General features: G+C 44.2%; 2 protein-coding genes across 3 annotated transcripts in view; both read left to right on the top strand.

The window, feature by feature from the left end:
- The window catches only part of LOC140900919 (uncharacterized), a 29,719-nt gene extending 23,284 nt beyond the window's left edge, over window positions 1–6,435 (top strand). Inside the window, exon 9 of the mRNA XM_073318907.1 lies at window positions 5,790–6,435. Within this exon, the coding sequence (XP_073175008.1) occupies window positions 5,790–5,826 (37 nt within the window). The 3' untranslated portion in view covers window positions 5,827–6,435. The remainder of the gene's footprint in view (window positions 1–5,789) is intronic.
- A 3,407-nt stretch (window positions 6,436–9,842) lies between these two features.
- The window catches only part of LIMA1 (LIM domain and actin binding 1), a 41,684-nt gene continuing 33,967 nt past the window's right edge, over window positions 9,843–17,559 (top strand). Inside the window, exon 1 of one of the 2 annotated variants that reach the window (XM_073318478.1) lies at window positions 9,843–9,973. The gene's annotated coding sequence lies outside the window, so the exon portion shown is untranslated. The remainder of the gene's footprint in view (window positions 9,974–17,559) is intronic. The other variant, XM_073318479.1, reaches the window with a different exon arrangement.

The raw sequence follows: 17,559 nt of genomic DNA, 5'->3' as shown, positions 1-17,559 counted from the left end.
CATCATTGAGTACAAGGCAAACAGTACAGAGGTCTGGCTCTGAGAGACACCCAGGCAACAGCATTGAGCAATCAATCTACTTTGTCAGGCTCTGGGTACCTCCAGCACCCTGGCAGTGCTGAACTGTATATTCTGTGGCAGATAAATTAAATTTAATGGATTTTCTCATCTTCTGCTCACTCTCCTCCCATGCCTCTGGCCCACCCACCTGAAACCACCACAGATGTACTAAGGATTCTCTTTATCCATGTAAAATATATCTGTATAAAAAGTCTGAATGGAGAAGGAGAGGGAGAGTAATGAACTGGCTGGTGTGTATGTTCCCCATTGGTCTTTGCTGGATGGAATCAGAACAGTTCCATCCTGTGGCATAGGCCCCAGCCTGCTAGCAGCTGATGGAGATTCTCCCTGAGCTCAAGCTGGGCTTTTGGAGCAAAAGGCGCTGAGCTCTGTCCCCACTGCTGTTGTAAAGTTCCAGATGGTCCCAGTGTGCAGCACCATGACAACAGTGTAATGCTTGTTGTTCGGTGGGTCTAACTGACCCTCTGTATCTATGGCAGAGTTATAATGATCTCATATAATCCAGATGGCAAAATGGCTGCAGCTTGAACATGAAAATAGCAACTGATTTCTACCATGGGTGTGTTACAGCATTAATGCTGGCTACAGAGTGCGGGGACAAAGGCCGATTGGCAGGGGCAGCGTGAAAGGAAGCATGCTCTGTTGCTGCCCGTGCTGTACCAGTTCAGCCTCTGACATACTTCAGTCTCTGGGGCTGTTACTTCAGCACTGGCACTAAAACAGAAAAAGCAAGACATTTAGAGACAGTGGGTTCCCTCTCAGTCCACTAACTAGGACAGCCAGTGGGAGTTTTTCAATATCACACTCATCAGGAGCAGCTAGCTCGCCAAGGCTCAGGAGTCCGGGCAGCTACAGCACTCCTCTGCCTTCTACTTAAGTTTCATCCAGGTCTGAAAACACTGAGGGAGGGGAGAGGGGGGAAGAAAGTAGTGACTCATGTCGAGAGGGAGGAGTTGGGGGCAGAAGGGATAGGAACTGCAGTTACCAGTTGCTGACTCAGCATGCTTTTCCTCTTGGACCTTGCACAGTGAGCAGCCAGGAGGGATATTAATGTTTAACTCCATTTAATGCTGATTTGATGAGGGGAAGGTGAAGAGTATTTCTTCTCCTGGAGCCACTGTGCTGCTTGTACCACAGATATGAAGCTAGGATGACCAGACAGCAAGTGTGAAAAATCGGGATGGTATGGGGTGTAATAGGAGCCTATATAAGAAAAAGACCCAAAAATCGGGACTGTCCCTATAAAATCAGGACATCTGGTCACCCTCTATGAGGCCCTGGTTGCTGCATGGACTTTTTCATACAACATAATCCAAAGAGCACAATCCAACTGATAAGCTTCAGAAGGAAAGGGGGGAAATCAACAACATTAACACTTTGGCCTCCATTTCCATGGTTTACTGGTCACACAAATGCAGCTGGAGGATAGACAGACAAACACGGTAAAGAAGAAAAGTAAGGAAAAGCTCTCTTCACTTGCCAGCAACCTACATTATCAATGATCCATTCAGAAAGAGGACCCCCAGAGCCACCTGCAACCCAGCCTTCTCTGGCTTGTAGCATTTACAGTGTGGAGATCAGAGCAGGGCTCACAGGCTCTGCTACAGGACCCATTTCTGTGTGGCTTTCTTCGATAATGTGTGTCTCTGGAAAATAGCTCTCGTTGTGCTGCAGCTGGAAAGTGGTAATTGGGAAGTGCTGCTTTTCATTCCATCAGAGGGATGAGGAGGACGGGGAAAGTCAGGGATGTGTTCAATGCAGTAGGCGAGGTCCATGGAGTGGGGGAGAGGCAGGGGGTGGAGGTGATAACATAGTGTCTAACCAACATCACCTTTCTTTCTTGGGTTGTCGGTCACTTTTTCTCCACCTTGAATTCTTCACAAGGTGAATGAAATCTTCACTTGACAGCCTCAGTCAGAAAGCAGATCTAGTAGATAAAGCACAGGCTTGGGAGAACTCCGAGTTCTGTTCCCAACTCTAACACTGACTTACTGTATAACCTTTGGCAAGTCACTTCCCCTTCCTGTCCATCAGAACACCCATTTGTAAAATGGGGATAATGTTGACCTGCCTCTCAGTCAATGATTGTTACCAAAGCACACTGAGATCCATAGGTGGAAGTTTCAGAGTAATAGCCGTGTTAGTCTGTATTCGCAAAAAGAAAAGGAGTACTTGTGGCACCTTAGAGACTAACCAATTTATTTGAGCATGAGCTTTCATGAGCTACAGCTCACTTCATCGCATCCGATGAAGTGAGCTGTAGCTCACGAAAGCTCATGCTCAAATAAATTGGTTAGTCTCTAAGGTGCCACAAGTACTCCTTTTCTTATAGGTGGAAGTGCAGAGGCAAATCACTAGCGCAGGATTGTAATAAATCCGTGGCTAGCTAGGAGCCCTCTGCTGGGCAAGACACCCTGGGAAAGATGTGGGCAAATTAGAAAAAATCCAGAGGAGAGCAACACAAATGGTTAAAGGTCTAGAAAACATGACCAATGAGGAAAGACTGAAAAAAATGAGTTTGTTTAGTCTGAAGAAGAGAAGACTGAGGGGGGATATGATAACAGTGTTCAAGTACGTAAAAGGTTGTTATAAAGAGGCGAGTGGTAAATAATTCTTTTTATCCATTGAGGACAGGACAAGAAGTAATGGGCTTAAATTGCAGCAAGGGAGATTTAAATTAGACATTAGGAAATTCTTCCTAGTTGTAAGGGTAGTTAATCACTGGAACAAATTACCTAAGGAGGTTGTGGAATCTCCATCATTCTAGGTTAGACAAACACCTTCTCAGGAATGGTATAGATATTACTTAGTCCTGCCTTAATGCAAGGGACTGGACTAGATGACTTATTGGGGTTCCTTCCAGTCCTACATTTCTATGATTCTCTGCGTGTCACAGTGCTGCTTGACACAGCCTCTTGGAACTTTGTAACGACAGAAATGGAACTCAAATTCCCCTTCTCCAAAAGCAAGAGCCCCTACCAAATGAGCTACAGAAGAATCACCCTTAGCTGATCCAGAATACCGCCTATGAGGGCACTCTTCTGCACTTCTGTTGTTTATCTTTTCAAATAGAGGCCACACACGAGCCAAGTCCTTGCAGGGTGTCTCTATATTTCCTTTGTATTTGCATAAACCACAAATTTCAGATGAACACCCCTCCATGACGGTGTTTGCGCCATTCACTTGAGCCTCCTCCCAGTTTGGTCCCCTCCTCTCCCCCTGAACTGCATATTGTGCATATGGACAAGGGATTAAAAGCAGAGCACAGAGGGATACAATGAACCACTGGGTTAAATGGAGATCCAATAACCATTAACAGTGACTTGAGATCCGTGGCATTAAGGAAGTAGTAGTTTATTAGAGATCTACTTCAGCCTCCACTATAAAATGAAATGCACACACTGGGAATGAAATGAAAAGCTATGCTTGTCAGCCTCTTTCTCAATCCCTCAGGAGGGCTGAGTGGGAAGGAAATTCTGTAATTCATCATGTGAAAATGACAGTAAATGTCTTAGAGTTAAGGAGCTCATAGCGAGAAAGGACATGACAAAGGATGATTGGAACAGACCGGGGGACCTATCCAACCATCCTTGCACTGCGGCTCTGAAATGTTCTGTGTCTGAGGGAGGCTGGAATTCTTTCACCAGGATGTAATGATGGCTTTTGCTTTATTAACCTCTGATGTGACTGGATATCTCAGACCAAATCCTTCATTTGAAGGCCTAATTCTGAGGCTCTTTACCCTGCTCTACCAGTATATCATAATTTAAACCCATTTTAAGCCCATTTTAAACCATAATTTAAACCCTGCCCCATACAGCTAGAGAAGAGGACTTAGTGTAAATGAGAATCAGCTCCTAATTAGTATTTATTCAATCAAACCTCCTAAAATCTGCCTTGAGTTATACCCATGTAAATCTGGAGTAACTCTAATGTTATTCTAGATTTGCAGGGTAAATATGGGATCAAGATGATTGTGGCAGATACGAGGCCAGCTTTCTGCTCTCTGTTATGCCTGAGCAGCTCTGATGCAGTCAAGAATCTGGCTTGTGATAATATACAATGACTTCTGTATGTATTGCAATCAGTTAACTGGTTTGACTGTAAAATGCCACTGAACTTTTCCTCAATTGATTTTATCTGGTAAAATTAAGGTTTTGGTTAATTGGTTGAGATGGCATTCTTGTAATTAGGGGTAAGGAATGGTGGGCGGGGGCATACCCTATTTGCCGGAGTGTGGACTGAATAAGGACACTAGGATCTGATCCTGTGCTTGCTCTTTTATCTCTGCTCCATAAAGAGTCAGTTCTAACTTCTTACACATGTTTTCTGGAGCACTATGGTTCCATCCTGCCTAGAACCTCTGATCTTCAGTCCCAAATCTGCACATGCTTTTCTGATATATGAGCTGTGTGAGATCTCTCCTGGGACTTTTTATACAGCCTTCCTGATTGCCACTGTATTGTTTGTTGTGCTTGTTTTTCTGTTGCCTTGGCTCCATAAAAAGCTGAATGTACATACTGATAGAGACTACTTGGAAATAAAGTAAAATTCCAGTTTAGTCACTGATTAAACTAGTGTTGCTGGGAGGGGACTTCTATGAACTTAATTGACTGGGTGTAGCTCTAAGAAACAGAAAGGGCATCTGGGTGTTAGCACTGGCCATATCACTGAATGCTGCCCTCAAATAATAGCTGCCTAATTTTGCAGCGTGCTGAGACCATACGATAGGAAGCTGAGCAGCCTCAACAATTGATTGAGAATCAATGAAAGAACTCAGCCTCCATCACAGAGTACCAGCATATGTCAGGATTGACCCTAGGTGAAATATTAAACAGACTGTGGAGACAAAAATAAGTATTGGTCTTGATTCTCCTCTCCCATGCCAATAAGGAAAAACTCTACTGAAGTTAATTGAGCTCCACTGCTCTAAGAGTAATGTAAGAGGAGAATCCAGCCCATTTAAAAAAAACCAAAACCCTGTTCCTATGTTACTGACTATACCTGAGATTGTTAATCCAGAAAGAATAGTTAAAATCTCACTGAATTTTCACCATTTCTGATGATGTCATAAATAGATGGCCTGTTAGAGATTCATTAAAATAATGTATTAAAACAAATAAATGTGACAGACACTTTACATTAAATTACATTAAAGCATGCAGTGCAAATTATATCTCGGCAACCTTGTGTCTTGTTACGGCTGCCACCTTGCATCTCCTCACCCCCTTCTTGTTGTGTGCCACGTCCCTTGTCACATCTTGTCCTGATTTAGGTCCTGATCCTGCAAGCAGCTCTGGGCAGATCTCTGCACCCTAGTGGAGCTCTCTTGAAGTCCAAAGGGCTCCACATGCGTGGAGAAGTCTACATGTGTAGTACTATCATCAGGACTGCGGCTTTAGACTGTAAATTCTTTGGAACAGGGACTGACTTTTACTAGATGTTTATATAATGGCCTGTGGTCCTAATTCTGATTATGGCCTCTGAATGCTGCTGTAATGTAAATAAGTAATGTGCTAAAAAGGCTGTTTATTTTTTGCTATTTGAGCAGTGAAACTAAACACGCCAATTTCACTTTCTGGTTCTTGTGCACTAACCCAAGTACCTTCTGTTTGGATTCCCAACACTGCAGGAGACTCCTTAAATAAAAGAGAATTATTTTAATTACAATGCTTAAAAATAGTAAGTTTTACATTTGTATATTTAAGGAGAAGCACAGACTACTGCTCTCAGAGGAGGGGGTAAAATGGGATCCAGTGGGAGCCACGCCTCCTCCCAGCATCCCACGGGATCCAGAACTGTGCAGGGGAGACCCCCCCATTCTTGGGGCACTGGGACCCAGATGGTACCACCCCTCCTTCCATGTGGGCCTTCGAGAAAACCGCAGAGAGGAGCCAGCCAGAGACTCCAACCAGTAGAGACAGAAGCAGCCAAAGCAGGGATCTTTGGTCCTGGGGACATGCGGAGAAGTTTCTAGTTTTGACTGGACTTTCTCTGTCCTGTGCTCCAACTCCCCTACACCTTCAGTCTCTTCACTTCAGCGTTGCTCTATACCTGACCCTATTACCATATTCTCCCCTGCCCTGTCCCCCTCACCGCTTCCCTTTTCTTCCTGTTTAGCGGATCCCCTCCTCAATAAACTCCCCCGCCCCAAAACAGTGATGGAATTAATATGCCATTTGCTGACATCACATTTTTCACTCTGCGGGGGTGTTATACCCATCCCCTGATCCTGTGTCTGTCTTGTCTATTTGGACTGTGAAATAGCAACCACCTGTTACTGTGTGTTCATAGAGCACCTAGCACAAGGAGGCCCCACTCTTGATTGGCCCTTAAACACTACCATAATATACATTATTAATTATTATTATTATTATTAATAATAATAGAAAATGGATACACAGATAGATGCAATCCCCATGGAAATTTTTTTCTTAAATTGGAGTTGTTTGTTGAAGTAATTAATATTATATTATTATTTAAAAAAAAGAAAAGGAGAACTTGTGGCACCTTAGAGGCTAACAAATTTATTTGAGCATGAGCTTTCATGAGCTACAGCTCACTGATGAAGTGAGCTGTAGCTCACAAAAGCTTATGCTCAAATAAATTTGTTAGTCTCTAAAGTGCCACAAGTACTCCTTTTCTTTTTGCAGATACAGACTAACACGGCTGCTACTCTGAAACCTATTATTATTAATGTAACCTTTAATTAAAATACATCACTACAGCATTACCACTGAGGAATGTATACATTAGAAAGACAGGAAATGACCAACTAAGGTAACTTACATAAACATACTATTTCCTTTACATTTCATACATTTAATTAATAAGATTGACTTGAGCAAGTTTACCTTACAGATTCCGATAACAGCTGCAACCTTCCTCCATCAAGACATTCTTACAAATGCTTTCAACAAATAGGTCACCCATCTGTGTGTGTGTGTGTGTGTAATTGGTGATGTGTCTATCTTCTGCGTCAGAGTTCAGGTTGTTATTGGACTATGTAAGGTGCACATATCAATACTGATATTACTGTAATTAATGTAAACTAGCTAGTAATTTCCTGTCTTCTTAGTGATTCGGGTGTGTAATGGTCTGTATTGTGTTTGAGTTACATTCATTTCTTCAACAACCTTAAGTCGAAGTTAACAGAGATTTTTGTGGGGGGGAATTTCCTTGTGTTTGTAAAATAAATATAAGGATCCTTGAAAGCTTCAGGTGGGTTGGCACAGGAAACATTTGCCCCATCCAGCTCCCACTGGTGCTATAGAAATAATAATAATTTGAGGTGGGATTTTCAAAGGAGTCTGATGACTTTTCCACACTCAGAGCTGCACCAGTTCAACCAAAGATGTGATTTTAAGCCCATTTGATTAAACTGATGCAAAAGGCTCTGAGAATGCTCTTATTTTGGCTTAACCAGGCTTATATCAATTTAGTTTAAGTTGGTTAGGAACAGGTTTAAGCTAAACTGAAAGAACCTGCTCTTAGGATGAAATAAGAGCATCCACACGGGTTTGGATCAATTTATCTGAACCAGTTGAAATGTGTGTGTAGATGAGGGTTAGAGAATCAATGTGTGAGAATATAATGCTAGTGAAAAATGCCAGATTAACAGCCCTGGAGACAAGTTTGTCTCTTTATCGGCAGGACAGGCATGCATGAAACACAGCAAGGCAAGCTCCTCCCCTCCCCCCTGCATTGGCCCTGGTCCTCAGCACCACCCTGGCAGGACCACATCTAGGTAGGGGAGGGGACTTTCCTCTCCCTGTCCACATTCAGCCCTTGGTTTCTTCTCTTAGGGTATGTCTCCACTGTAGTCTGCAGGTTTAACCCAGGTGATTAGCACCTGAGTTAGCTTGGTCCCGATGTGAGCAACCCCACTGCAAAGCATAGTGGAGTTGTTGCATCCACACTAGTGCTGCATACACCTGTGTGAGGCTTTCCGACTCCTGCAATCATGTTCTCTGCTTCAAAAAAAGCATTCACTAAGCTGTATCACTCTGTAAATGATTTTGCAGTGTATTGTGGGAGAACTTGTCTGTTCTTCGTGGGCCTCTCTATAGAAGTGCCTTTAGCTCACCAATCCAGAAAGGTGAACCACTTCCAGCTTGGCATGCTCTAGTCTAGACTTCTGTCCATGGCCTCTGTTCCAACCAGTGGTAAGGCATAAATCCAACTCATAATAGTGACCTGTTCCAACTGTTGGCATTAATGTAATTCTCATTTTGGAACCAGGAGGCAGACACAGGGCATGAGACGTGGGGTCATTTTGGCAGCACCCTGTTCCCCTGAGAAAGTGGTGGTGTGACTTGCTAAGGAGATCATGCAGGCTGCATGCAGACATGGAGCAGTGAAGACAACCGATGCAAGTTTTAATAGCTGTAAATCCTCCTGTGCCGAATGGTAGTTCTGGAGCAGGGCCACAAGCACAGAGTGATGGAATCACATTGTCACGCAGACCTGGGACAATCAGCAATGGACCCAGAATTTCTGCACGAGGAAGGCCACCTTAGACTCCCAACCAGGATGCCTATGTTGGGGGAGATTTGGAGCAGGGTATACTAAACTTTATTTTTATTATTGATTTGGACCTTTCTATTTATAACCCACAGAGTATGAAGAACCAGAGCAAAAGAGCAGCCAAAGCTATGCCAAGGTTTTTATATAGATACACATCTTGAGCAGCCACTCTGCTGGCTGAAGAGAGAGCACACACATACCATGCTAATGAGGATACACAAAACTGCCAACATCTCGGTATTTAGTATAGGGAGAGGAATGCAGATTATCTTGCTTGGCTGCTGGAGAACTATCTACTTACAAGCAGCAAATGAAGGGCACCCAGCTGGCTAAACAATCACTCAGCCTCAGATTGCTCTGCTGTGCAGTTCTTTTTTTCCACTCTGACTGCTACCTCCTTGAAGCTAACGAACCAATAAATAAAAGGTGGGAGATGGTCTTTATTCACGGTTACTACGACCTGGCAGGAGAGCAGCATTCCTTGTGGTTTCCAGTTTCACTGTGGTCATTCGTTTCATGGCAGCATGTGTTAACTCCAGGGTGCCAGATGCTGCCCCCCACACAGAGTTTCTGTGCAGAAGAGTTTGCGACCCAAACAGGCAAGAGGGACAAAGAGCGGGAAAAGGGAAATCTCATCATCCCCCTTCTACAGGCGGGGAAATGGAGGCAGCGCTGCGTGACTGGGGAAGAGCTGCCTCGCTCAAACGCATCTTGCTGGCGGGCAGCAGCTGGTCCACTAGAAGGTATTAGGCCCCCAGCTCGGCCCAAGACCACACAGGGGATCTGTGGCAGCAGGGGACCCGCGCAGCCCGCCCCAAACCCAGCTGTTTACATGAGGGGCCTGCCGGGGGGCAGCTCTCTGGGAACAAAAGCTCCCTGCTGCCGGCAGGGCCGCCTCTGCCGCCGGCTCCGGGAGGGTCTGCGCCACTTCCCGCCTCTTGGTGCGAGACCCGCCAGGGCCCGCGGGACGAGCAGGGCTCGGGGCAGGACACAATCGGTGCATCCGGGAACCCTCCCGCGGCCCTGGGGACCCACCCGCCCGGACAGCTCTGCCCGCCGCCAGGGGAGGGGAGCGGCACAGCGAGAGATTAGTGCGCATGCGCACAGACGCTTGGGCAAGGAGGGGCGAGGAAGAATAGTGCGCATGCGCACCGAGGGAGCGCGCCGGCCCGCCTCCCGGCTTTTTCCAACACGACCCGGGGCAGGGAGATGGGGAGCGGCTCAGGCTCGGGTGGGGCGTGGCCAGCGGCAGGAGGGGGCGTGGCCAGAGCCAGCCTCCCCAGCGGAGCCGCGCGCTCTAGGTGCCGCCGCCGCCGTCTCCTCAGCAGCGACAGGTGCGCGGCTCCCGGCCCGCCGCCCGCCGCAGGTGGGTTGTTGCGGGCGCTGGGGCCGCCCGGCCCGGCCCGGCCCGGCCCGGCCCGCTCCCCTCCCCTCAGGGGTCCGGTGCCCGGCTTGCTGCGGCGCCTGGGTCGGGTCCGGCCCAGGAGCCGGGTGCCGCCGCGCCCGGACACCCCTGGGCCGCCGGGGCCCGGATTCCCTCCGTGGGTCCGGCCCAGGCCGCCTCCCCGCGCCGCGGCGCCGGGGCTGGGCGCCCCCCGGCCCCGGCTTCCCCCCGGCCCCCGTGCCCTGGCGGGCCGAGCTGCCCCGCGCCCGGAGCGAGCTGCCGGGCTGAAGCTCCGCTCCCTGCCCGCAGCCCGGGGCGGGGGCCTGGCTCGGTCCATCCCGCAGGCAGCTGTCACAGGGGCCCGCTGCTCCCTGTGCCCCCGGGGCCGTGGGGGGAGCCCCTGGGGCGGCGGGCCCGCCAGAGCCGCACGGATCCGCGCCGACCCGAGCCCTCGGAAGCCGGGGCGCGCTTGGGGCGGGCTGGGTCCAGCCTTCACGCCCGTCTCATGCCCTGGATTCACTTCCTGCCCCTCCCGAGTCCTGGAAATCGGCGCGGCAAACCGCAGCAGGAGGAAGCCGCTAGTCGTGCCCACCGTGGGAATTTTCTCTGGAGTGAAAGCTGGACGTGTGACCCTTTGCTTGCTTTAGCGACTTTAAAAACCTAAAAGACTGTGCTGCTCTCAAGCTGTGCTGTTATACAGTAAATCAAACCAATGCCCTTAGGAGCTCTTGCTGTATAAAGTTCTCATGACTGCATAAATCTTGGATAGATTTGCCACCTCCATGTTCAAAATGTTACCCTGTTTGGCCTTAGTGGCTAGTTTAACAAAAAAACTCTGGAGTCTGGTAGGTGGTTCTAATTAGGTGTAGAAATTGGTGATAGTCAAGTATTTATTTCTCTAATGCACTCTTCTTTATTTACAAAGAACACATAAAGCCCTGTGTCTCTGAATGCAGAAAGAATTAAGAAGCAGAAGACCGTTTTGTTTTTGTAACTCACAGCCCCAAGCAGTCTGTACCCCCAACCCAAAAACTTCTCCCCAGGTTTCTTCTAGGGTCAGCTACATTCTTTCAACTGCTCTTTCCAGCTGTCTTTCACTCTCTCTTTTCCAGTTTCTGTTTTGCCTTCCCATACATGTAGCACCTACCCAAAACAGTACTCAGCAAAAGTTCCTTGATGGCTTCACGTATTTCTTTTGTCTTAGGTGGGGGTTTATCCTTACAGTAATGGTAGGCATGAACTCACCATTCAATTATCAGTCTCAATGAGGTTTTAATTTCATCCATAACAAGGGTTCACTGAGCTCATAATATAAATTGTCTGATCACTTGTGTTTATTTTCTCTCTTCTTCTGTGCTATGCAGTATTGAAAATTCAGCAATGAAAGTTGTCTGCTCCCATCTTTCAAAGAAATGAAAGGGGTCTGATGGCATCTTGTTACATTTGTGGAGAGCCTGTTTTATATAGGCTGCTAACAAATATTTAGTCAAGGGCATGGTATAGTCTTCACGTTCTTTCAGGATATGCCCTAAATACTAGGTGAACTCTTTGAAATGCGATTTAAGAAAAAAGCCCCAGTAATAATTATTTTGCTGTTACAAGCCTCTCATACCATTAAAGAGGAAAAATGTTTAGGGTTATCCTCCCTTTTCTAGCTTTGGTACAAATCTGGACCATAGTATCTTCATGAGCTACAGTGTTATGGTTGTAGGTTACACCCTAATTTGATAACCACCTTGTTTCTGTGTAAGCTTGTCTCAAGTGACTTGTTCATGGCCACTTTTCCTCCTCAAAAGTGTGGACTTATTTGTTTGGGGTAGGAAATCCAGGAATAGTTTTGAATTTTGAATTGAGCGGTTAGGAAACTGAAAACTTATATTAAAAAATGATTAAACAAGAAAACATTCAGATTTTCCTGCCCCAATTCCAGGAAATAGTGCAGTTAGCATTTTGTCCTATTCTAGAATATTATGGTTGTGGTGTCTTCAGATCTAATTGACTGACTGCAGACTTTGATCTTATTCTATTAATTGAAAGATTAGACTGTATAGTGAACCCAAAGAGCCTTATTCTTTCAGAATTTCTCAAGTGGGAGGTAATCTTTAGTTCAAGGTACTATATTATGGTAGTACACAGATATTAATAGGATCTGTGAACTTCTTGAGCAGTGCACATTCTCTTTTATTTATGTTGGTTACCTGCAAATTTTTAAAGTACGTTCTACAGAGGGAGAATTCTGCTGTTGTGCTATAGAATCTTAATTTGTCTTCTATAAACAGTATCAGAGCTGGTATCTTTATCAGCTTAGGAGCACCTGTACATCCATTAGTCTTCCTTGGGCAGTAGGAATATTTTTACAATTCCTACTGCATCTGCTTTAATAAACTTTTGTTAGAAAGTCAAGTGATTCAACAGGTGTATCTCTCTGTATTTTTAGCTTGACCAACTTGCATTCAACTAATTCAAACTAGCATTCAACTAATGAAATTAAACATTCATTTTTTTTAGAGGATGGTCTTCTGTTTTTGTTTTTTTGTGGTGTGCAGTGCCCCCAGTGGTTCAGCAGAATGTGACAGAGATATATTTATAATAATTGGTCTGATATTTCTTAGGGTGACAGTATAGGTTAAAAATGTAATTTTTACACGTTCAACTTTTAACTGAACATCCTGAATATTTGAATTGTACAGGCAAAGCCTATTCCTAAAGGAGGTTGACTCTTAGGCTATGTCTACGCTACTGCGGTAAGTTGACCTACGGTACGCAACTCCAGCTACATGAATAACAGCTGGCATCAACGCACCTTAGGTCAAGTTACAGCAGGGGACTTACCTTACTCTTCTTGTTGGGGATAGAGTACAGGGGTCGACTGGAGAGCGATCTGCTGTCGATTTGGCAGGTCTTCACTAGACCCGCTAAATTGACCGCCGGTGGATTGATCTCAGAGCCTCGATCCTGGCTGTTGTTTAGACCTGCCCTTAGCAAATGTGAAGAAGCTTAATGAGAGGTTGTGGTAGCTACTGCTACTTCAGTGTTCTGTTGGCACTGAAGTCAATAGCTTGGTAGCTAGACAGTTAAGCGTCTCTGAGCCCCAGGCAGAATCAGGTATTTGTGTTGATGCAGATATCTGAGCCTTTTACCACAGAACACTTTGTGTGAATATCAGTCCATTATTCAGTATGTTAAATGACCCCTCATATTTGAATGTGTTCCCGCTGATTTAACACAGATATTTATCAGATCACTTGTCTGGTTTTAACAGCAAATGTTTGTACTACCGCTGAGTCTTAAATCTAGGTTTTTACATCATGTTTAAAACAAGAATTGTGAATGCCATTTCCCAGAAAGTTGTCATTCTGAGCAGTAAATATCTGAGACTTAGGTGCTATTATTTCTGAGAAAATGGCTCCAAAGTCTCTGTAGATCAGAAAACTGGCAGGGAGATGTTTGTTTCTGTATTCTATGGTACCAAAGTTAAAATTCAGCAAAGTGGCCTGGTGTTTTGTATCTCTTGTTTGTTACATGCCCAGCTATTGAAGATTTTTCCTCATACGATGACCTAATGAGTCATAGTCCTGATAAATTACTATTTAGATGACAGACAAATGAACTTCTAAAAATCCTAGGACCTTCCTGTGAGTGCAAAAAGATACAACACTGAGCAACATACATAAAACCTGAAAGTGCATATACTGCCTATAACTGTTGACCTGAAGAAGAGCTCTGCGTAAGCACAAAAGCTTGTCACTCTCTCCAACAGAAGTTGATCCAATAAAAGATACTGCCTCACCCACGTCGTCTCCCTAATATCCTGGGATCAACATGGCTACAACAACACTGCATGTAACGATTGTAGGTTATCACCAGAAAAATAAATGTATACACCTCTATTTTATTTAGATTTAAAAAAAAAAAAGATCTTGGGTAATGAATTGGCAGATTAGTGGGTCATCAATGGGATGATTTAGTTGGGGATTGGTCCTGCTTTGAGCAGGGGGTTGGACTAGATGACCTCCTGAGGTCTCTTCCAACCCTAAACTTCTATGATTCTGTGATCAATGTATACCTCTGCTCTGCTTTAGTTGATTTTGCTTTGTTGGTCCCACTGCTCAGCTCTGATGTCCCTTTTGCTATTAACTAATGAGCTGTTACAGCAGATGTTTCTTTCTGCAGACACCTCAATATAAATGTCTTTAAAAACAAACCACTCAGCCCTACCTGGAGGCAGCTAACTAATAGGGAGTCAAATCTGTGTATAAATATTTTCTCTAGATCTTCCAATATATCTATATATAGGTTTTATTCTACTATGGTAAATGTAAAGTTTTAATTTACAGTGGCTGTGATGCAAATGGTGAAGTTTAGTTACGGCTGATGTACCATTTTCTACTCCACCTTTTGTAAATTGTCATGAAAACTTGCCAGGCTCCAAATATTCTCATCCACCCTTCCACAATGATGATAAAAATGCTAGTTTACTACCCCATTTAACCCAGCACGTGTGCCCCCTCCCCCCCCCAACACTAACTCAGCTCAAGATGAATTTTGCAAGGCTGTTTTAATAGGTTATCTTAGTTTGAGTGATTAGTGTATTAGACAGTTATAATGCTATTTCAGAGTTCTCGGTATCATTACGTAAAACAAACTAAAATATTCACTAAACCTGTAATCTTGTAGAGACTTGTATGTTCTTAAATTCATGTACAATGAGTAGTCATATTCAGGTCAGATGTTCCTGTGTCTGAGCTAGTTTCCTCTTGAGGTGGAATTGCAGTGGCGTGGCAGGGAACCTGCTTTTCTCAGTTCAGAGAAGTCTATGGTACCAAGCTCAGATCTGACAAGAACCATGCACCCATCTGGTTCCATATATGGTAGCATCTTACTCCAGAACTGTGGTTTCCATGCCAGTGAGGGCTCATTATCCACATGGAGAATACTCTAGATCTCCTCCAACAGATCCAAAGAGGCAGTAATTGGGGTGCTTTCCTTGCCTCCATCCCAGGAACATGGTTCTGTAATCCCTAAAATCTGTTTTGATTTTCATGGGATACCATTACAAGGTGATAACCCCATCTGCACAGCTAGTCATGCTTGGGAGACTCCTTTTGTAGAGAATCTCTTACTGGACTAGGCTAATGGGTTGGTCTTATGGTCCTTTGGAGCCCTTTTAAAGAAGGCTTGCAGTTGTTACAGGTTTTACTTGAGTGCCTTTCCACAACATGCAAGAGGAATTTCTCATTGTGGACTGAGGCAGATTACAGTTTATTGTCCAAGAGGAACGTTTCTTAAATCCTCATTCTTGCTGTTGCAACTCTTCTTTTATAAGACTAGTCAACCATATTGGGCAAAACTCAAGGAAACTCAGAACTATGCTACCAAAAATACAACACAACAGTTGAAAAGCTAAAATAAAAACACTTTTAATCTTTAATGCTAACAATGTAAATTATTTACAGCCAGATTTGAATGGAGCAGGGAAGAAGTTGGTTCCATGACTTGTCAAGCAGATAGAAAGGAGTTGATGAGGCAGGTTATTTATGTACTCTCCCTATGGAATGTGTAGCTTGAGGGAATTTCTCATTCCTCCTATCGGGCAAATACTGCTCAAAAAGGTTCCATAACAATGTAGCTAGACATGACTTCTACAGTGGGACTGTGGAGGTAAATACATTTGGAGTACAGACATTGTTGCTAGCAAGTAACCCCTTTATTATCTACGCCTCTGCATTTCTCTGGGTGCCTCGTCTGTGTCCTTTAGATTGTGAATCTCTGGGGCAGAGAATGTCTTTGTATTGTGCAGCACAGAGCATGTTTGTACAAAACGGATAGTAAACTAATACTCATAGTAGTCAATGAATTTTGCTTTCTGGAAGTGGTCTGGAATGAATTACCCAGAAGAGGCTAGGAAGTAGCATGGATGCTTTAGAAACATGATGAATCTTTAAACAAAGTAAGATATTGGAAGGTGTTAAGAATATGGAACACAGGTTTGTTAACATCTTCCTGACAACTTTCATTTTGTGTGTGTGTGTACATGCATGCTACTTTGCTTCAATTTTAAAAAACATAACAGCGATTGCTCCTGTTATGGAAGAGATGTTTGCTGGAATGAGTCATGATTGTTTTAACACAGATGTGCCTGTAGGTAAAGGAGTGGTATCTGAAATGTAATGCATGTGTTATCTGCTGGAAGTCAAAATTATTACTATCAAAGGTAAATGAACAGAATGTTAGTGTTTAAAACAAGGTGTGTTGTTTAAACATTCCTGTTTACTTTTACCTTCCTTTGCATATTCTTTCTGTTACAACAGTGCAGCATTTTAATGTCCGTATCAGCTGGCCCCCTCATCTTGGTAACAGGATTTTCCTCCTAAATGATCTGACCTTCAACAAATTAAAAATTACAAAAGAAAAGTCTTTTTGTACACATCTTAATTGCTTACAAAATGAACTAATTCCACTCCTGTCACTATTCCACCAAGTTGTACACCCAAACCAGGGTGAAACGGCAAAATCACACAATAGAGGTAACTGAAAGTGAAATCCAGCTTTGTTACATGCGCCCTGTTTAGAGCAAGTCGGTCATTTTCAGTTAGCGTTAAACAGCAGGCTTAATCCTGTAAAGCCCAGGTATGGAGCATTACATGTAAAAGTGCAAGGTACAAAGCATGGAGAAACTGATCCTGTTTTAACGAGCATTTCTGTGTAGTTAAGAGAGGGATATATTAGCACATGGATTACACTTACCCACAAATCTCAGCTATGCCTATTCACTGTCCCTTGGCTTCTTGGCATCCTTGGAAGGGAGCGGACTAACTGGTGACTAGAGACTCTTCTACAATGAAATTTTCTTTGGTTATAGCCATACATAAAGGGGCATTATTCCTGTGCAAATAGTGGCCTTGTCTGCCTATGCTGCAGTTTTCACAAAAGCAGCTATATCAGTGCTGGGTGTAATTGAGGAAAATCTCTTGCTGTAGACAAGGCCTTGTTAATGTGAAGGAATGTATCTAGAACTTGTGTACCTTTTAACTTCCACTTACACTGGAGCACAGCAGCCTTGCAGGAGCAAGGCCTTAATGTCTGTAGACGTTTAGTGCAAAATTATTTGTGTATGGAAGAATTTTGCTGCTAAGTGATTTGTGATCATGTGGGCTTCACTACATGCTTTCTTTCCGTGCTAGAAAAGGATCTTACAGGCTAGTTTCACTGGATTTTCAGTGTCATGAGACAAGACTTTATAAGCAAGTATTTTGAGTAACTTTTCATCTTGTGAACACATGCACTGTCTGCCCTAACTATGCAAAAATGTTTCAGAGTACATAGTTTGGAAAGTGTCAGACTGACATCAGTAAAATCAAATCCATCCAGAACTGAAATTACAGTCATAGTCCCCTTTATGACCCTTTTCAGGGATTTGAAACTTGGCCCTTGAAAATTTCAGCTGGGCATAGAAAGTCTGAGGTTTAGCACAGTAGTTCCTTGTTTGTTTTTCCCCCACCCACCCTACCATTTGAGGACCCAGTAGTATGTTTTTTACTGTTTGATATTGTGGCTAATATGAAAGC

Source organism: Lepidochelys kempii, chromosome 20, assembly GCF_965140265.1.
Source record: "Lepidochelys kempii isolate rLepKem1 chromosome 20, rLepKem1.hap2, whole genome shotgun sequence".
Classification (NCBI taxonomy): Eukaryota; Metazoa; Chordata; order Testudines; family Cheloniidae; genus Lepidochelys; species Lepidochelys kempii.
The sequence above is the reverse complement of the archived record's forward strand: the minus strand, read 5'-3'. Positions and strand labels throughout refer to the sequence as shown.